Genomic DNA, 22,365 nt, shown 5'->3' on the forward strand with positions numbered 1-22,365 from the left:
GTACAAGCTTGAGGGCCTACAGAATGTACGGTTACCTCAGAGGCCCAAGAACATTCCAACCAGTTCATTTCAGAGCAGGAAACAAGAACTCCCCTAAAGTTCAACAGCATTATTAAACTGAACATAGTTTTAATGACGAGCACTCACTTGTCAAACCAAGCCTTCTTTGTAGGAATTCCTCCATCTCCTGCACCAATTGATCTTTTCCTGGACTCAGAATCCACCACAATTCTCATACTGTTTTTATTCTGAGGTTTTTCTATAAGTAAATGGGAGATTGCATAAATTTTTAATTTATATTTTCTGTGCATTTTGTTGTCGTAAGACTTTTGTTGTTCATAACTATTAACTGACTTCACCCTGAGATTACAAGATGCCTTTTGATTTTTAGATCATAAGAACTCCTTTATTTGCTCAAACTAGTGATCTCAGCTAATCCAGCATTCTGTTTAATTCCCATATTGACAATTAAAGAAAGATTTCATCTTGCTCATACAGGAAGTTTCCTCCTAATCTCAGTTTATCACTGTATCATAAAGAACCTAATCTCATCTATATTGCCTCTATTCGAGAAATTTTTGTACGAACGCTAAATGAGGCAGAAGGCATCTGCCACAGACTGGACCCATCCTGTTCACAGCATTCTGTGCACTGCTCTGATCCTGCCACTATTTTTGTGGGAGTCTATATTACACTATGAGGTAGCAGAGAATTGGAGAAGGGGCTAATTGTAAATGGGGCACTACCGAGAACCAAAAAACTAGGCACTAGCAAGGGAGTGGAACTTGTGACTATGAAAGAGAAGCCAAACTGCGAAGCCCCACCCCAACCCCACACCAAAATGTACAGATCTAAATTTGGATTGTATCCATCACCTCCCATTCTTTGTATTCCCTTGTCTTATTGGACAGTAAGACCTTTAGGGCCAGGATTGTGCCTTCCTACTTGTGGACAAGTACATAATGGTTTACTTGTTTTATTTGCTATAAAATGGAGGAAAATTATCTGAATTTGTCTCATGATGTATTAAGCGAACACTTATAACAGCTAAAAAATGTGAAACCTCTACATTATCTCAATAGGTTTCATTGTACTAGCTTTCCTGAACCTTCAAAATAATGGATCAGTAACACGGAAGTCCAGATTATTCACAGTTTACCTATTTATAAACTGGTTTTAGTAGAAAAACAGAAAGCTTTATAATATTGCTATGATTTCTAACATTATAACTCTGTTTAGTTACCACTATTTGTATTAGCACTAGAATACGAAGAGTATGAATACGAATAGTATAAAAATCTTTTGCAGTACCTCTGGGGGGCAGATCCATATCACCTGATGTAAGTCCTATCAAATTAGGCCTTTGGGCATGCACTCTGTGCCTGTACATGGGCCTTGAAGTGTTCGTTATACTTGGAGCTTCAGGATTATAGGCATCTGTGTCATATGTTTCTGGTAATAAAGAAACTGTTTAGTTAAAATTACCTAAAGATTTAAAAATCCAAGTTCTCAATGGCTTAACGCTTTCTCAGATTAATATGAGAAATTGAAGAGTCAATTGTATAATTATAGCACTCTAGCAAATAGCCAAGTAAAGAATTTGTAAAATAGATTAAAATAGATTTTAAAAATTCTTCCCACCCTGACAACCTGAATGCAAAGTTTCAGGACAGAGTTAACAAAAAGCAGGGGGTTTCAAATTGATAACACAATGTGACCTTCAGAGGTACGAACCTATCTTTCCAAACAAAAGTATAACATCAAGCACCGCCATACGATTATATTATTAATGAATATTATTCTATTTTGCAAACACAGAATGCAGTGAATTTAGAAAGTTATTTCTGACTGAGAGCAAGTGTCAGTACTACACCTGTTGCAAAGAGAGAGGGTGGAGCAGGAGGTGGCTGGTGATGAATACCAGTTGTAACAACAGTAGGAACGGAACTGGTTGCTGAGTTTGGAGGAGCATCCATGCCAGCAGGTTGTAAAGGTGGAAGTGGAGGAGGTGGTCCTGTCAAACCAGAAATAAAGAAAAATACTACATTAATATTTTTATTTGCTTGATAATGGTCTCAGCTACGCAAGGCCCCAGCTACCTCTGCAAAGAAATATGTTTGAAAGAAGGGGTTAAGAACAGTTCAAACATTCTATTGAATTGCACATAGTAACCGTAACTGCAATCAGTACCTCGTTATCTGTCGAAATAAATTTTTGACTAGTCAAATTGTTATGTTCCATACAGACTACAGAAGCTTTATTTTACTGAATTTGTAAGATCTAACTTGTCTTTTCTCTCTTTTGTGCAACATAATGTTAGGAAGATTCAGGCCTTATGAACACTTGCAGAGGGACAAAATTTGAAAGTTTATTAATCTATTCACATGCTTTTCTCTGCGAAGTGGATTCTAACAATTTCAAGTGCTAGTGAGGATGGTTGTAATATGATATTGGCCCATCAATTCATTTTTAGTATTAAAATTGGATCTGGCAAAAAGACACTCATCAGAGAAGTGATCTTTGAAAAAAATGAAATAGTAAGATTTATCATGAAAAATTACACCATCAATTTGAAATTGAGACATTTCAAGAGTTTAAAATAATTTCAGGTACTAATTGTTCTTGAATAGTTCTCCCAAATTATTGTGATTTGTACTTTGTTCTGTTTTTCTTCTTACTCATCAACAGAGGGAAAGTCACAAAACCAACAACAAACCAAAGCTGAATATTTCAAAGCTGCCTAAAAGGTTTGGACACCCAATTCCCACTAAAATGAAAGAGTAACAGGCATCTAAATCTTAGACAGCTTTGAAAATCTCAGCCAAAGCACTTCCAAATGCACACTTTTTTCCCCCTCTTTTCCCATTCTATAATGTTGGGCATCCCTAGTAAAAATAGGTTCAACATTTTTCAGACAAAAGTTTAATTTTTGAAGTTGCCTGTGTTCCTTTAACTTTGATAGTTCAAATGAAGTGCTCCATATGTTGTGGATTCTAAAGTTTTCTCAGAAGCTGGCAACTTGAGCTTTGGAGATCAAATGTTTCAGGGATAGTATCATTAGAGCCAATGAAATGAATCCACTTTACCAATATTAACACACATATACTGCAGGACTCACAGGTTAAGATGTGCAAATTAGAGTCCTAAAAGCACTTTAGAAAAAAAAGCTACTTAAGGCCATTTTAAAGAAATTTTATTTATTTTTTACCTGTAACAGGTGGAAGACTAGGTGGTAAAGGGCCTGGAGGTGGCACTGGCGGTCTAAGATTAACAGGTGGAGGACTTAAAATTGGTGGCGGGGGAGGAAGTCCAGGTGGAGGTGGTCCTTCAACAACAGGGGGCTGTGCTGGAAAAGGCAGGATGCCAGGAAGATTGACATCTTCTACAACTACTGGGTCACTTCCATGATCAAAGGGACACATGTCTCCTCTCATACAGAAACCCTTTTCTGAGAAATGAAAAGCACAATTAAATGTAACAAGCATTTAACAGGTGATGTTTGATCTTTAAGCAGATACTAAATATTCTGCACATAACGTAGCACTTAGAAATGTGAGACCTTTGCATAACAATATAAATTACTTAAAAATTAGGAAGTGAACATCTGGTCATTTAGCATGATTTCTACCTACTCAATTTACAAACAGGCTTTGTTAGAGAGAGAGCCAATTTCTAACAAAGAGGCAAAAGAGGGGAACTTGGATGTTATGAAGTAGTATCCGGAAAGAGCAAGTTCCAGACTTTTGAAGTATAATCATGGATTTTTCCATGATCAGTAAGTTCCATGCAAACTTGGGGGGTAGGAGGGAGTGTTAACTAAGTGCAGAAAAAACTGGGATTGACAAAACATCTCCCTTTGAAAATATTTAGTATCTAATTATTGACTATTCAACACTAGTCAATGGTCGAAGTATAAAAATATTTCTATCCTGCAATATTTATCCAAAAGCATCAAAATTCTTTGTTGCACTTTACAATGTACATGCAGGAGAGTAAACAAAAACAGTTTTTTTGTTTTGGTTTTGGTTTTTTTTAATAAGTACAGTAGACAGTTAAAGCAATTCTCTTTTCTTTTTACTGGTAGCTACAATGTTACTGGGTCTAGCAATATTCTCCATAAGCATTATAGGAACACCTGCTAAAACAGATAATATCCACAGGTAAAATAAGAGATACAAGCTTTAATTCTTCTCCATCCTTACCATTAGCAGATAAGGGTAGAAAAGGGTACAGTGGCCCGGCCTAGTTTCAGGAAGAATGATAGAACAGAAACTGGAAAACTCAGTTAGTAGGATTTCACTGTTTTACTAAAGTAGTTAGACTAAGGAGAAGAAATGTGTCTGGTAAAGATAATAAGGGTGTCAATTAGATTTAAAGAGGCAGAAAAGCTGCTCCAGGTGGTAAGGGCAGCATAACATAACAATCTAACCACTGAAGGAAGAGAGAGGAATGTAGGTAACAAGCATCAGAACAGAGAGGGAGACAACGCCAAGGAAGATTCTGAAGACTGAGATCTTAGTATCAGATTTTGAAATGGACAAAACACAGGATGATTTAAAGGATAATAATTTTCAGACAATGATTAGGCGATCTTCGATATTTTCAGAAGACTGAACTTTGTAAAGTGATATCTAGGTGACCATAGAAAATGAGAAGAGAAAGAATCAGGTTTCAGCAATCGCAACTGATGAAGATGATACTTCAGAAGTGGAAGTACATAAATTCATGCACCTGAGAAATATGGAAGTTGAGTAGGGGATCAAATCAAACTTCTAGGGCCTAGTCCACACTAGAAAGGTATACAGGTATACCTACACTGACAAATGCTCCTAGTTTAGAAGCAGCTTAGAGCTACAAAAGCACTTCTTTGCCAGGATAACTGCATCTACACTAGGGCTTTTGCCAATATAAAAATCTTGCAAAAAAGAATCACACCTGTAACAGACGTTACTACTTCGGCAAAAGTTTTAGTGTAAACCTGGCCTACATCCTCAACAGCTGTTGCCAATGTGAGATTTGACATGAGAAAATAGCTGGGACTGGTGGAACTCTGGCTAAAAACGCAATTCTTATTGGTTAAGAGGATATCTGCTTTGGATCAATCTGACTCACCAAGACAAATGCCAATTGTGCCAGAAAGATGAGTTGATAGAGGCAGAAAGTGTGCAAAATGATTAAATAGTGTAGAAGATATAGATTTCAGGTATTGCCTGTATAAACACAGCACTTAAGTTGAAAAAAAAAAAAAAAAAAGAGTGGTGTACCGAGAAGAAGAGCCTAAAATGTGAAGTTTAAGGTGGTCACTGACAGTGAAAAAAATAAGCAGATAGGTAAGAAAAAAACCAACACCACAAAATGTCCAAGAGTTCCGTGAACAGGATCATGCCATAAGGTGATGATTATGCTCAAAACTATTAAATACCGAACTAGGTTTGAGAGTGGTACCGAGTAAGAGATCACCACCAATAAGTTCATGTAATAAAAGAACAATGCCAGTAATGTGGAAGGGACAGAAACTATGCTGAAAACAACCAATGAGGTTGTTTAAGGATAAGTGATTATAAAGGTAAGTTTAGCTTTTAAGAATTTTGCTAGAAAAAGAGATTGAAAATGGGATGTAGAAGGAGACTGCTTTTGGGGTGGGAGTGCTAAAAGAAGGGGGCAGTACAGATGTGAAGGGCAAAATTACATCAGTGACTGGCCACTATTGTTGCACATATGTTTAAGTATCTGAACTTACCATCATAATCTCTGCAGCGTTTCTTTGGCAGTGGAGGTCTTCCATATGAGTTGTGGTCCAACTGTTCTTCGTGGAACTCTGACCAACTTTCAGTAGTGTTATTACCATGATGAGTAGGAGCAATAACTGTAATAGTGCTACTCAGCGTAGGGACAGGGTAATGGCCAGATGAAATGTTTGTTACAGATGGAACTGGAGTATAATTGTTTTCTAATGGATCTGTTCTATCCAAATCATATTTTGGCTTTCCCAAATCTCTTTCTGTAAGAAAATAATATACTTGTTTAAAAGTAACAATATGTCGAAGATTGTAAGCTCCAAAATTAGGCCAACTGTTGGATTTGTATGTGTCTGTAAAATACATACAATTCTTTATATACTGTTTCTTTCTTCCCCACTCTTGGGTTGATGGGGAGAAGAGGAAGAAAGAGGGAGGGAACAATTTCAATGCATGTTTGTAGTCAAGAAATAAATGTATTGGGGTAGTTCGTGTTAGTCCACAAAAAACAGCAAGGAGTCTGGTGGCACCTTAATAAATAGGGAATAAATGCATCACCAACAGTCCAGCACTCATGAGCAACTCTAAAACAAACCTGTATACAATGCTAGAGAAAATAAATATGGAAAGTAAATACATAGTACTTTCAAACTTTTAAGGAATTATCAATCAGAAAAAATTATGAAGTTATCAAAGCACCTTGGCTAGGGTGTTTTAGATCTAAGATCATTATATACAGTGATGTGGATATACACCATTAAATGGAGAATTTAATTGTCAGTTGGAGTGGGAGTTTCGTGGGTGAATACTGTAAGGTAGAACTTCACATAGAGCTATATTTGGGCCTTACCAAATTCACAGACCATTTTGATAAATTTCACGGTTTTTATATTAGTCAACCTCACAATTTCATCTGAAATGTCAGGGTGTTGTAACCGTGGGGGTCCCAACCCAAAACGGGATGGGGCGGGGGTGAAAATTATTGGGGGTGGGGGGGAAACAGGACACAGGATTGCCACTCTCACTTCTGTGCTGCCCTCAGAGCCCAGGTCTGAAGGCAGCAGCCACCAAGCTTCCTGAAGCTAGAGGAGGTTCCGAGAGATGGAGATGGGTCCAAGCTGCTGGCAGCACCTCAGCCGGAGGCTCCTAGCTGCTAGTCCCCTGATTAATGCAGGGGCCCTAGCCAATTTGGGGGACCCCAGAAAAATGGGCACCTGTGCTCTGGCCAAAATTTCCAAACCTAGTACCGAAAAATTAAGTTCCTAAATCCATTTAGGCACATAAATAAAAGTAACTTGAATTTCAAAGGTGCTGAGCACCTCAAGCTCTCATTCACTTAGATTTGTTGACGCACATCAGAACTCTGAAAAAAAAAAATCAGGATACTTGGTGCCTAAAATAAGGATTCTATCTTTAGGCACCTAAGTTTTAACATTTTGAACAACAGTCTTGTAGATACATGTATTAAGTAAAGAGCTGTTGTACTTCAAGACAAATACTGTTTTTCATACTAATCAACCCATATTTTTAAAGATTAACAAACACCTACCTCTGCTTCGTGTTCTGCTTCTACTTCTGCTCCTGCTCCTGTCCCTATCCCGGTCCCGCAATCGTTCCTTACTCCAACTTCTGCTTCGACTCCTGCTGTAGCTCCGACTCCGCCCTCTTCTTCTGTTGTACCTGTCTCTATATGAATCCCGTCTAGGGGGGTTACGGTCATAATCTCTCTTGCGAGAACGTTCATCTTTTTTTCTTTCCTCACGGCTTCTAAATATTTGGGGAATTAATTGTTATTTAAAAATAAGAACATTTTGAAAAGATAATTTAAAATGTAAACTCAAACCTTACAATAGCTACTAAAATCTCATCAAAACCATACTCAAAGAAACAAACACTGGAAAAATTCTGAAGTGCTTAAAGCAGGAAATGAAACATTGGAATTTTCTGTACTGTAATGTAAAACTTTTAATAAGTGCAGGTATTAAAAAGCCCAGTTCCCAGAGAATACAAGCACATACACATCTGGAGCTGATGTTACATTTGTTATGGACTTTTGTGCAGTTCTGATTGATTTTGAATGCATGCCTCTCACAGAGTATGAAATCTTTAACTATTAGTCCTCCTTTCTTCCAAAAGGACTTGTTCAATCGTCTGATTGTGTAATTTTTTGTTGTATGAAAGCCTACTACCATTTCAGAAAAATGTAGGTAAAATACTGATTTTGTGCCAGGACTTATTGTCCCAGTACGGCATCTTCACCAAAGTAACAGCGTAACAACTGAGAGTTACGAAGAGAATGACAGTGCTGTATTAAACAAAGTATTCAGATTAAATTTCAAAATTAGATGGGATATAGGTTGTAATATAACCAACCATTAACACTCAAATCTGTTTTGTAAACATTTCTTAAATTGAGTCCTGATGATTTTTAGTTAATAAAAATCTGAACACAGTCTGCATTTTTACTTGTAAACTGTATTTATGTCAAGATTGCATATAAAAAAAGCAATCCACAAAAGAGCTTGCTTCACAAGTACTCTATTAACATTTAGAAGCATAACACTACAGCAAAATGAAACACTGGATATGTCAACACCGCAAAAGGAAAATTTCAAAATTTAAGCCAATATAATTGGTTCTTGATATAATGCAAGAGTCAAACTAAGTTTATAATTACCTAGTTTCTCGGTACCGAGAGCTTGACTGAGGAGGGCTGTGATTTAGTCTTCTAGAAAACTTTTTTTCTCGCTCTTCCTCTTTAATTAACTGGATTTTAAAGTGTAAACAGGAAATCAAAGACAAGCACAACACACAAGGCTTTTTTAAACAGACATAACTAGAATAAAAATCTGAAATTCAGTTGTAGCTAAGTGAAGCGAGGCCTAACACTCAACTCGATGGCATCTCTATAACATGCTTTTTGAGACTGTGCCCGATCTATTCCAAAATTTCAGGAAATATTCTGAGCATCAATTGGAAAACCCTATTATTTTGATGACAGTTGTAAACTGGAACACCAGAATAGTCTAACTCCCACAAAGCCCATTTAGTGGAACATTGTGACACTCCCTTCAATTTATCTGCATACTTCAATCCCATTGCTTGAAATGAATCCGGAAATAACATTGCAGGTCAGGACTGAGGTGATTGGACACAGTTGGGAGGCACAGGGTTTGGGACTGGAATAGCAGGAACTGCTTCAGATCAGATGCTTATATCGAACAGGTTTAGGAGATCTGCCCTTTGTGTCGACACTATGTCTGACTCAGGAGTAGCAGTTACGTTTGCCCAGTCAAAACTGTTACAAAATGAGCACTGTCAACGGGAGAGACACCAAGGCAGGCAGGAGTGTTAAAGGTTAAGGTTTTCTCCAGGTCAAAACAATTTTTTTGTTTTGTTACTTTTTCATTTGCTACAAGTTTTAAAAATATTTATTTTCAGGTCAACCCAAAATGAATTTTGGTTTCATTAGGGAATTAACAGCAAACCCAAAAAACAGTTATTAGCATAAGTCTAGTGATGACTGGCTGACCTACCTCTGATGTCACAATGCTACTGCTCAGGCTCCTCTGCCTGTAGCACCAATTGGCACTGAAATGGGGAAGTTGTTAAGAAACTGATAAAAGAGAAGCAGCGTGGATGTCCAAATGAAATTTAGATTTAGTGGAAGTATCCTGTAAAACTGCTACAGGTTCAGGGATACAAACTGCACTGCAAAGTATGATTTAAATTTTTACCTCTTCCTTTTTTATGTCTTTTTCTTGGTGTTGAAAAAATTCAACTTTTAGGCTTCCTGATGAGGGCTGCTCTGGTGGTGGTAGATAGCTCTTCGTATTCACAGCATCAAAAAGTTTTTCAACAAATATCTGGGTCTCTAAAGATTAAGGGAAAAACAAAGATACCAAGAAGCCATGAATGAATTCCTCTAACATCTGGCTATTTCAATCCTCTGCAGTCTGTTTAGATATAATGCAACTCTTCCCTTTGCTTACATTTACAAACTGCTGAATACTAGTCAGAAATATTATGCTTTTACTGGCAATGAAAATAATGGATACCAATTAATCTTCCAAATATATAGCTCACCAGGAACTGTTTCATAACAGTATGAACTGCATTGTTGAAAGTTATTTAACTTAATTGAAGATAGGGAAAAAAGCAGTCTGCTACATAAACTGTTTTTAATTACTACAGAACATACTGCTCTAACATACTGAACAATTTAGGCAGTGCAAATGTATTTAAAGATCAGTTTTGGGTATCTTCCATTCCTGGACAACCAAGAGACAAAGAAAATAGAATCAAGATCATAAATATGGTTTTAATAGGACCATATATACACATGGTACTTTAAATAAGGCACTGCAAAACATTTAGAGATGGATTTTTGTACTAGGGCACTTACTCTGATTAAAGACATTAAAAAGTAGATCTTTAATACAACTGGTTTAAGAGCAGCGGCACAGGTGTAGCAAACAGAGCTGTAAACAGGGGAGTTTGAGTGGTAGTTCTGTTGGAGAAGGGAGGAAACAAGCTTCTGGTCCTTAAGGGCAGTGAGTGAGTTTTTTGTGGTTGTAGTATGTCTTTTTCTGCTTTGTGCCAGTGGCCTTTTCCCCCCTTCTTTGTTCATTTTGTAGAGGCTGGTAATGGGCAGTGTGCTATGAGAGAAGCAGAGCCCTGATTAGGGGACGGAGCTTCCATGATTAGGGGGCTTATAAAGGTAACCAGTCAGCCAGCGGCTCAGGAGAAGCGAACAGATCTGTAAACAGGGGAGTCTGAGTGGGAGTTTTGGAAGGGGGGTGTGTGGCATTCTGGTTTTGTTTTGGTTTTTGATTGTTTTTATTTTTCCCCCTTGGCAGGAGTTTAGGAAGGAAGGCTATGACAGGTGCAGTGACAACAGTGGTAGTGACTGAAGACATGGAAGAGACAATGAATATGACTGGATGTGGAAGCTGCAGGATGTACATGATCCTAGAGCAGGTACCTGAAAAAAGCTTCGTTTGTATGAAGAGCCACTTGATAAAGCTCATGGAAGAGAAGACTCGAGGCTTGGAGATGCAGGTGGAAAGTATGGGTGAGTTTCGAAGGGGTTTTGAGTAATGATGAAGCAAAGGCAAGAGAAAGCTGAAGGGAAAAGTCAAGACTAGCACGTGCAAACTGGACTGAAGAATTCAGAGGGGAGACTACTGGGTGAGGAAATTGGTTAGTGGAAGGATGTGACTATAAGAACCAAGCAGAGGAAAAGATCAGTTAGTGAAGGAGAAATAGAGCTCAGGAACAGGTTTTCTGAACAGAATAATGAAGGAGCACAACAGGCTGCAACTGAAGGAGGGAGGGAAAGGAAGAAGAGTAGAACAACTAGTCCTGTAAGAAAAGGGGAAGAGCTAATGGAGATACCCAGAGTTCAGAGCCACAGGAGGATACAGGATGACTTGGAGAATATTGTAAGGGAGAATAAAAGATAAGAGGACTTGCAGCCAGAAAGAACAGGAGGAAGGCCAGCAAATCATACTATCACTAGTAAAAGGTAGGTCTATGTGATTGCAGACTCCCTGCTAAGAACAGACAGGCTTGTCACCAGAGCTGATGCAGAGAACAGAAGGGTGTGCTGTATACCAGGAGCTAAGACATGGGATGTGGACCTGAGGCTGAAGAGGATCCTAACAGGAACAGGAAAGAATCCACTGATTACCCTTTTTTGTGAATATGCCAGGATGGGGAAGTTACTTAAGGAAATGGAGGCTCACATGATCTTCAGTGGGATTCTGCCTGCCCCTAGAGGAGGAAAACAAAGGCGAGACAAGACTATGATGATCAACAGATGGCTCAGGCAGTCATGCTCTAAGGAGGGCTTTGGAATGTTTGACCACCAGGAGGTATTCATGGATAAAGGACAGTTCTCATGGGATTGACTCCATCTAAGTAGGGAGGGAGATTGACTTCTGGGATGGAGGTTGGCACAACTCATTAAAAGAGCTTTAAACTAGGAACTCAGAGGAGACTTCAACAAATAGTTGCTAAAGCAACAAGAGGTGATGCTATTTTAGATGTGGTATTGGTGAGTAGAGGATAACCTTGGTTTGAGTGATCATGAGTTAATTCAGTTTAAACTAAGTGGAAGGATAAACAAAAACAGATCTGCAACAAGGGTCCTTGATTTCAAAAGAGCTAACTTAAAAATTTCCTCAATTTTTTAAGGAAAGTGGACTGGACTGAAGAACTCAAGGATCTGAATGTGGAGGAGACTTAGCATTACTTTAAATCAAAGATGCAGAAGCTATCTGAAGCCTCCATACACCAAGCAAGGGGAAAAAATTCACAGAGAAGGGTTTCAGACCAAGCTGGATGAGCAAACATCTCAAACAGGTGAAAGCCGAAAGCCTACAAGGACTGGAACGTAGGAGGGATCAGCAAAGAAAGCTACTTCTTGGAGGTCAGAAAATGTAGGGATAAATAGAGAACTGCCAAAAGCCAAGAAGAGTTGGACCTTGCAAAGGGAATTAAAACCAATAGGAAAAAGTTCTACAGCAATATAACTACGAAGAAAACAAGTAAAGAAGAAGTGGCACCATTAAGCACTGAGGATGGGGTGGAGATTAAATGTTATCGCGGCATGGCCCAACACCTAAACCAATACTTTGCCTCAGTTTTTAATGAGGCTAATGAAGGGTTTAGGATTAGCAGCATTGTAGCTAATGGCAACAAAGATATGGAGTTAGAAATTACCACAGTTTAATGGGACTAAATCAGGGGGCCTGGATAATCTCCATTCTAGAATATTAAAGGAACTGGCACATGAAATTGCAAACCCAATAGCAAAGATCTTTAATGAATCTGTAAACTTGGGGATCATACCTTATGACTGGAGAATTACTAATACAGTTCGTATTTTTAAGAAAGGGGAAGAAAAGTGATCCACAAAACTACAGGCCTGTTACTTTGACCTCAATTGTATGCAAGATCTTGGAACAAATTTTTAAAGAGAAAGTAGTTAAGCACACAGAGGTGAAAAGTAACTGGGATAAAATACAACATACTTTTACAAAAGGTAGATTGTGCCAGACCAACCTGATCTCCTTCTTTGAGAAGATAACTGATTTTTTAGACAAAGGAAATGCAGTAGATCTAATCTACCTGGATTTCAGTAAGGCATTTGATACAGTTCCACATGGGAAAATTATTAAATTGGAGAAGATGGGGATTTCTATGAATAGGGCCCTATCAAATTCATGGCTGTGAAAAACGCATCATGGACCGTGAAATCTGATTGTGTGTGCTTTTACCCTATATTATACAGGTTTCACAGGGCAGACCAGCATTCCTCAAATTGGGGGTCCTGACCCAACAGGGAGTTGCAAGAGGTCACAAGGTTATTTTAAGGGGGGTTACGGTATTGCCACCCTTACTTCTGCACTGCCATCAGAGCTGGGGGGGAGGGGCGGTGATCTGGAGAGCGGCGGCTGTTGGCCAGGTGCCCAGCTCTGAAGGCAGCACCCCACCAGCAGCAGCGCAGAAGTAACGGTGACAATACCATACCATGCACCCTTACTTCTGCGCTGACGCCTTCAGAGCTGGGTGGCAAGAGAGTGGCAGCTGCTGACTGAGGGCCCAGCTCTGCAGGCAGCAGTGCAGAAGTAAGGGTGGCCATACCATACTATGCCATCCTTACCTCTGTGCTGCTGCTGGCAGCGGCTCTGCCTTCAGAGCTGAACTCCCAGATAGCAGCAGCCACCACACTCCAGCTGCCCTGCTCTGAAAACAGGGCTGCCAGCAACAACAGCGCAGAAGTAAGGATAGCAGTACCACAAACTCCCCCACCCAAATCCTTTTTGGGTCAGGACCCCTACAGTCACACCACCATGAAATTCCAGATTTAAATAGCTGAAATCATGAAATTTATGATTTTTAAAATCCAGTGACTGTGAAATTAACCAAAATGGACCGTGAATTTGATAGGGTCCTAACTATGAGAACTGAAAAGTGGATAAGGAAATGGTTAAAGGGGCAACTACAAAAAGTCATACAGAAAAAATGAACTTTCAGGCTAGAGGGAGGTTACTAGTGAAATTCCTCAGGGATCAGTTTTGGGATCAATCTTATTTAACATTTTTATTATTCACCTTGGCACAAAAAGTGAGCGTGCTAATATTTGTGGAGGACACAAAATTGGGAGGTATAGCCAATAAGGAGGAGGAATGGAATATCTTACATGAAGATCTGGATAATCTTGTAAACTGGCGTAATAGAAATGGGACGAAGTTTAATAATACAAAGTGTAAGGTCATGAATTTAGGGACTAACAAGAATTTTTGTTATAAGCTAGGGACTTATCAGTTGGAAGTAAGTGAGGAGGAGGTGTATTAGTTAATCACAGGAGGACTATAAGCCATCAAAGTGATGCGGCTATGAAAAAGGCTAATGCGACGATGCATCAGGCGAGGTATTTCCAGTAGAGTCAGGGAAGTGTTAGTACCATTATACAAGGCACTGCTGAGACCTCATCTGGAATACTGTGTGCAACTATGATCTCCCATGTTTAAGAAAGATGAATTTAAACTGGAACAGGTGCAAAGAAGGGCTACTAAGATAATCCAAGGAACAGAAAAACTACCTTACGAAAGGAGCCTCAAAGAGCTTGGCTTGTTTAGCCTGACCAAAACAAGGCTGAGAGAAGATATGACTGCTCTCTATAAATACATCAAAGAGATAAATACCAGGGAGGGAGAGGAGTTACTTAAGTTAAAGTTAATGTGGATACAAGAACTAACTTCTATAAACTGGACATCAACAAGTTTAGGCTTGAAATGAGACAAGCCATCAGAGGAATGAACCTTAACCATCAGAGGAATGAAGTTCTGGAACAGCTTGTCATGGGGAACGGTGGGGGGGAAAAAACTTAACTGGCTTCAAGACTGAGCTTGATAAGTTTATGGAGGGGTTGGTATGACGAGATTGCCTACTGTGGCATGTGGCCCATTGCCAACTGTCAGTAACAAAAGTCTTCAACTGCTGGAAATGGAACACTAGATGGGGAGGGCTCTGAGTTACTACAGAGAATTCTTTCCCAGGTATCTGTCTGGCGGGTCTTGCCCACATGCTCAGAGTCTAACTGATAGCCGTATTTGGGGTCAGGAAGGAATTTTCCCCAAGGTCAGATTAGCAGAGACCCTGGTGGTTTTTTGCCTTCCTCTCCAGCACGGGGCACAGGTCAAACTTGCAGGTTTAAACTAGTGTAAATGATGAATTCTCTGTAACTTGAAGTCTTTAAACCATGATTTGAGGACTTACGTAACTCAGCCAGAGGTTAGGAGTTCATTTCAGGAGTGTGAGAAATTCTGTGGCGTACAACATGAAGGAGGTCAGAGTAGGTGATCATGATATTGAACTTTATGAGTCAAGATGGTGAAAATATTACCAAATGCTAGCAAGTATACAATCACTGAAGTCCATCTCCATATAAGATGGCCCATGGTGCAAACATTTTGGAATGGAGTTTTAAAGACGACTTGTCAACTAACACAGCTAGCCTTGTGATTGTACAATAGCCTTTTATTTCTGCTATTTTTTTTCGAAATCTGAAGTATTCTTTCGTAATAAGGGGGGAATATGCAGTGTGCTTACACTGCCAAACACACAATAGAAATATGATCCCCAAAATGATGTAATTTTAGTGATCAACCAGCCTACTTGGAAGCAATAATAGAAGGCTTATTGTTAACTGTACTATAAAGTACAATATGCCCTCATATTGTATACTGAAGAGGAAGATGTAGTCCCTGCCCCAAAGATCTTACCTTATAACTCATACAGCATGCTGACAAAAGAATGGGTAAACAGAAATCTGTTTTAAGGAGGGACTTTAACAGAGGCTAAAAGGTTGGCACATGAGCAGTACAAAGGATGAAAACTTGGAAAAATTAAAAAAACTGAAATGGGTGGATAAGATTGTCTGAGAGTTGCCCTCTGTAGTTATATCCTGAGAAAGAACAGAATTAAGGTTATTTAGCTGTCTTATAACGGCACTGCCATAATCAAAAATTTTTGTGTTTCTTTTAAATTTAAACTTAATGACTTGCTTGTATTTCCAAACCATTTTAATTAATACAATCTTACCTCAATTTACCCTAAAATTAGTGATGTATGCTCTCAATCTTATCTCAAGTTTAAATTTTTTGGGGAAAGTAAAGGGACATATATTTCACACTCCCAAATACGTACTCAGTTCCAGTATAACTATTATGATAACCTTTAGTGTCCTTATTTACATAGTTGGTGGAAAATTTAAGCTGTACCCATGATATATATAATACTGATATCATACAATACTGCTGTTTTTTGTTAAATTTTATAAACTATTTTCTTCACGCAACTCAATTAACTGCACTTAACGAAGGCTCATAAAAAAGATAAAAAGCAGTTAATCCTAAATTAAGTTGAGTACACGAACATTAATAAGCAAAGCAAATCACTGAAGTTTTATCGTCACAGTGAAGACTTCTTACCCTTTTGAAGAAATACATCCAGCTGATCAACACATAATGCCTTCAGCTCTTTCTCACTTTTATCCTTCTTTACCAAGGCAAGAACGTATTTAGCTAGGGCTGAGGGATCTGCATCACATCTGTAAATAATTGATAAAAATATAGAATTCAGTAATGAAAAACACAAGACTGCCCGAACCTGGCACAATACACACATCTAGGGCTCAATTCTGCTGCTATTAAAGTCAATTAAACTTCCAATCAATTTCAGTAGGAAATGATAAGATTGGGCCACAAAAAACGCCACCAAAGTTACCTTAAAATATCGAATGTTTTGGATATTAGCAATTAATCTTCATCTATCTACATTACACAAGAAGATGTCATTTAACCTCCTTCACAGAAAAATAAAGGGAATGTATATTACGTTACACTTTTACTGATGCAAGTAGACAAAAAATATTAATAATCATGTTGCAGTTCATCTCTAAATATAAGATTACAGCAGGGGATAATAATTTACACCTGGTTAGTATAAACTTTTCTGAGGTATGCTGATATGAACTATAGCTGCTATTTCTACCTGCTCTCCAAAACATGGACTGCCCCTTACTTGAATCAGCACTGACCACAAACATTATTTTGGACCTTCTGCCATCTAGATATCAGTGTTGAAGTGTTACCAGAGTGAAAAATTTGTGCATAATTACGAAGGCAACATGAATTGTAATGACAAGTAAAGGTTAATTTTGAAATATGGATACTACTGAAGTTAAAGGAAATTTTGCCATGGACTTCAATAGTGCCAGGATTTCACCCTTGAATACCTAGTCTCCTCTTCTTGATCCCTATACCAAAAGGGCTGAAAATGCTAGAGAGAGAACACCTCCCACGCAACCGAGACCTTGGGTCAGTTAAGTTGTGGCATGGTGAAAAACTTTCTATTCACTCCTCTTCAAATGTAAGGGAGACAGAAATGTTGTCTTGAGCAGCAAATGTAAAGCAGGAGAGATTCTTGGTATTCTAAGATCCTTTAGTTCCATCATATTGCCAAAGGAGGATTGTTCCCTAGAGCAGAGGTTCTCAAACTGTAGACCACAAAGCTCTTGGTAGCAACATGCAGAGTTAGTCAGTCAACATTGTACCAGATCTTTGTTTCCAGCTGCTAAATGGCCTTAAAAGAAACTAAAAACACAATAAAAACTCCCCTACTTTTTCACATAGGAATTGCTGAAGTTGCCACAGGGAAAGTCAAGTAATGAATGGGAAGAGAGAGGATCTACATAGTCACAAATGGGTAGAATGGGGCACCACAATATTGTATTAAAATTATTTACATTTTGAATACATTTGAGAACCCCTACCCTATATTTTCTAGCACTTTATCTAGTCTTATTTTGTCATGTATTTGGTAACAGATTGAGTTGGCTAAAAATCTGTTTTCAAAACCCTTGGAAACAGTGTTCATACACGATTATTACATAAAGGCAAGTGCACCAACACATGAGAAATGCGGTGTTCAAGTTTTAGTGAAAGCTCAAAATGCCAGAGCAGGAAAAGAAAACAAAAAAAGGTTTCAAGGAAGAGCATTGAAGCACTAAGGCAAAAATAATCAAAAACACTAATGCAAAGGCTACAAAGCATGAAAGCTCAGCCTTCAAGTAAAGCACTCGAAGGACAGGCCTATACTAAGTATGTTAGATTGACACAGCTATGTTGAAAGATCCAGACTCTGAGCAATGTTGGTAAGCCGACCTAACCTCCACTGTAGATCAGCACAGGAGAGATCCCTCAATTAGAGGATGATCTCTACCACAGATGTATATATGGGTCCTGAGATGACTCAGGAGTCCAATCCTGGAAAACACAAATCCACCCCCTGTAGTTACAGACATTTCCTGGTGGGCCAGCTGCCTGCTGGGAGAAAGTTTTTTCCTTCCTTCTCTCTTTTTCAGCTTCGAGGGCAGGACACTTCTCAAAGCGGGCCACTGCCTGATGGGAGGATGTGGTGCCAGTGGGGTCGGTCGGTGGCTTGATCCTCCTAGCTTATGATATCTGCACACAATGTCCAGCCCAGCCAAATCTCTACATCAGGTGGATTTTACATACATATTTTAAAGGCTCAGCAAAAAAATCAACTAAACTGTTTCCAAGAAGGAGATTAGAGAAAAATAAAATGTCAGTATTAAACATTTCTTTCAACTGTTTCTCTGAGATGCTCTAGTGCCCCCATGTTTTAGAGCAGCAACTTGAAATTTGACAGGAGGGATGACCTCTGGAGGAAGGGATGTCAGTATGGTTCCACAAAATGAAATCTTGACAGGTCTCAGAGTAGCAGCCGTACTTTGGTTTTTTTTTTTAATTTTTAAAAAACTAAGGAAATACATGAAACTTAAGCTAAAATAATGATGCTAGAGTTTGCATGATCAAGCACTCAAAAACTGGGAAATGCAAAAATTAAAGGTGCTCCTGCAAACTTAATTCAATACCCTCAATGACTATGCATAATGATGCAGTCTTTATTTACATCATCACACACTACTTGTCCTACAGAACTCGTCTTCATTCAATGGATAGACTGTGATTAAGAAGAGATGCTCTTAAACATCTGGCTTGACATTTGGGAGAGTTTAATAGTTTTCCAGGCTTGACCACAGACTTTCTATAAGGTAAGGCTTATAGAAGGTAAGGTAAGGCTTTGGGTAAGGCTATCATAATACATACACACAATGGGGCTGAATTAAGACTCTAAGATAGGTAGGTTCTTATACCACACATCACTGTAGGATGTGAGCATCGTCCAGTATTATATTAAGTGAGATGACGAACGTCTGTGATTTATTGTTTTCTCTCTCATCCTCTCACCAAGGGGAAACATGTATACTGTACAGCTATGGTTTTCAACATTTTTTTATTTGAGGACACCTAAAAGGTTTCAAACGGAGGTGCAGACCCTTTTGGAAATCAGAGACAGTCTGCGACCCTGATGGGTCCGCAGACCACAGATTGAAAAACCACTGTTCTACAGTAATGACCAAATTTCACAGATCCCTTAGTCATAGTGTGCAGACCACCCCAGGGTCCACAGACCACAGGTTGAAAACCACTGCAGTAGAGCATTATATTTTGTTGCCGCTGGATTTGGGGGTTTGTTTTTTTTTAAAATATATAAACAAGGTTCTCTTTGCTCATATTTGAGAAGGTAAGGTCAAAAAAATGTGCCTTCCACTTGGAGTGGACAATCGAGAGATTTGTTGTGGTCCTTAGTTACTGAGGGAGTTTGTTTCACAGTTTCAGGCTTGCCCACAAGAAAATTCTGTCTCCCACACAGAACGAGCTTACTCTCCTCATAAAGCGTTTCATTGTGCCAGAAGAGGAAGGTGTCAACTCCAGTCTTCACCATGAGGCATCAGGCAAACTTTTAGATATGCTGGGCCCAGGACACTGAGTGCCTTCAAAATAAGGACCAAGTGCTTGAACCTGACTCCATATTATATAGCAAGCCAGTGCAGGGAGTGGAGGCCAGGTCTGATGTGTTCACTGTAACCTGTGTTGCTCAGAAGACATGCTCCAGTGTACTATGGAGCTTCCTACAGAAAGTACTATGGAGTTGGAGTTTCCCAAGTGCTGAAAGCTTCATGCTCAGGTATATTGCATTGCTGTAGTCCAGTCCACAGGCAACAAAGGCATGAACAACTGAAACCAGGTCATGGTCTCCCAGGATAAAAGTCTCCTGGTCAGCCAGGGATGGTAGAAAGTATTACTGAAGCATATTAATATTTAAGAACTTATGTCAGAGAAATCAGAGCACTCCCAAACTACGGACTGAATTGACTAATTGTAGCTATGTACCTTCAGCCACAGGAGACTGCATAGTGGCTGCAAACTTCAGCTCTGCGCAGCAGCATCACTTCTATCTTGCTTCAATTCAGCTTCAACTAGCTGTTCTTCGTTCATAAGCAGATTTGGTCCAAACATTGGGCCAGCTTTGTTGTAGTAGCATGGTGTACTACTGGGGGAATTCTGCGGCACTGCGCATGCGCGAAATTCATTTCCCAGCAGATTTCTTTGTCCCGCCGCAGAAAAATGACTGACAGGGAAGCAAAGGGAAGTCACAAAAGCGGTCATGCGACCCCCCCCCCCCCCCACAATATGTTTCGGGTGCCCAGGGCAGCGGCAGAGAGGTATATCACTGTGGGGCGGTACTGGAGAAGACGCGGCTCCTACGCTGCGCTGGGCTCAGCTGCTAGGCCTGGCTGGACTGGGGAGGACGGGACTTCCTCTTATCACAGAATCATGGAATATGAGGGTTGGAAGGGACCTCAGGAGGTCATTTAGTCCAACCCCCTGCTCAAAGCAGGACCAAGAACTAAATCATCCCAGCCAGAGCTTTGTCAAGCCTGACCTTAATCATCCCAGCCAGAGCTTTGTCAAGCCTGACCTTAAAAACCTCAAAGGAAGAAGATTCCACGACCTCACTGGGTAACACATTCCAGTGCTTCACCACCCTCCTAGTGAAAAAGTTTTTCCTAAACCTCCCCAGTGCAACTTGAGACCATTACTCCTTGTTCTGTCATCTGGTACCACTGAGAACAGTCTAGATCAGCGGTTCCCAAACTTATTCCGCCACTTGTGCGGCGAAAGCCCCTGGCGGGTGGGCCCTGAGGACGCAGCAGATAAACAAACAAACTGGCGCGGCCCGTCAGGGGTTTTCCCTGAACAAGCGGCAGAACAAGTTTGGCAACCACTGGTCTAGATCCATCATCTTTGGAATCCCCTTTCAGGTAGTTCAAAGCAGCTATCAAATCCCCCCTCATTCTTCTCTTCTACAGACTAAACAATCCCAGTTCCCTCAGCCTCTCCTCATAAGTCATGTTCTCCAGCCCCCTAATCATTTTTGTTGCCCTCCGCTGAATGCTTTCCAATTTTTCCACATCCTTCTTGTAGTATGGGGCCCAAAACTGGACACACTACTCCAGATGAGGCCTCACCAATGTTGAATAGAGGGGAACGATCATGTCCCTCGATCTGCTGGCAATGCCCCTACTTATACAGCCCAAAATGCCGTTAGCCTTCTTGGCAACAAGGGCACGCTGTTGACTCATATCCAGCTTCTTGTCCACTCTAACCCCTAGGTCCTTTTCTGCAGAACTGCTGTCTAGCCATGCAGTCTCTAGTCTGTAGCGGTGCATAGGATTCTTCTGTCCTAAGTGCAGGACTCTGCATTTGTCCTTGTTGACCCTCATCAGATTTCTTTTGGCCCAATGCTCTAATTTGTCTAGGTCCCTCTGTATCCTATCCCTACCCTCCAGCATATCTACCTCTCCTCCCAGTTTAGTGTCATCTGGAAACTTGCTGAGGGTGCAGTCCACACCATCCTCCAGATCATTAATGAAGATATTGAACAAAACTGGCCCCAGGACTGACCGTTGGGGCACTCCGCTTGATACCAGCTGCCAACTAGACATGGAGCCATTGATCACTACCCGCTGAGCCCGACGATCTAGCTAGCTTTCTATCCACCTTATTGTCCATTCATCCAGCCCATACCTCTTTAACTTGCTGGCAAGAATACTGTGGGAGACCATATCAAAAGCTTTGCTAAAGTCAAGGAATAACACAACCACTGCTTTCCCGTCATCCACAGAGCCAGTTATCTCATCATAGAAGGCAATTAGGTTAGTCAGGCATGACTTGCCCTTGGTGAATCCATGCTGACTGTTCCTGATCACTTTCCTCTCCTCTAAGTGCTTCAGAATTGATTCCTTGAGGACCTGCTCCATGATTTTTCCAGGGATTGAGGTGAGGCTGACTGGCCTGTAGTTCCCAGGATCCTCCTCCTTCCCTTTTTTAAAGATGGGATCCAGGACCTCCCCTGATCGCCATGAGTTTTCAAAGATAATGGCCAATCGCTTTGCGATCACATCCGCCAACTCCTTTAGCACTCTCGGATGCAGCGCATCTGGCCCCATGGCCTTGTGCTCGTCCAGCTTTTCTAAATAGTCCCGAACCACTTCTTTCTCCACAGAGGCTGGTCGCCTCCTCCCCATGCTGTGCTGCCCAGTGCAGTAGTCTGGGAGCTGACCTTGTTCGTGAAGATAGAGGCAAAAAAAGCATTGAGTACATTAGCTTTTTCCACATCCTCG

The 22,365-nt window shown here is 40.1% G+C and overlaps 1 protein-coding gene across 1 annotated transcript in view; it reads right to left on the reverse strand.

The window, feature by feature from the left end:
- Positions 1-22,365, reverse strand: part of RBM26 (RNA binding motif protein 26) — a 102,982-nt gene that overhangs the window by 61,144 nt on the left and 19,473 nt on the right. The window contains exons 2-10 of the mRNA XM_084646432.1: positions 16,241-16,359; positions 9,476-9,612; positions 8,416-8,504; positions 7,288-7,505; positions 5,741-6,001; positions 3,209-3,448; positions 1,874-2,014; positions 1,312-1,452; positions 148-259 (exon numbers count right to left, since the gene is read on the reverse strand). Of these exons, the coding sequence (XP_084502558.1) occupies positions 148-259; positions 1,312-1,452; positions 1,874-2,014; positions 3,209-3,448; positions 5,741-6,001; positions 7,288-7,505; positions 8,416-8,504; positions 9,476-9,612; positions 16,241-16,359 (1,458 nt within the window). The remainder of the gene's footprint in view (positions 1-147; positions 260-1,311; positions 1,453-1,873; positions 2,015-3,208; positions 3,449-5,740; positions 6,002-7,287; positions 7,506-8,415; positions 8,505-9,475; positions 9,613-16,240; positions 16,360-22,365) is intronic.

This window comes from Lepidochelys olivacea (genome assembly GCF_965140295.1).
Source record: "Lepidochelys olivacea isolate rLepOli2 genome assembly, chromosome: 1".
NCBI lineage: Eukaryota > Metazoa > Chordata > Testudines > Cheloniidae > Lepidochelys > Lepidochelys olivacea.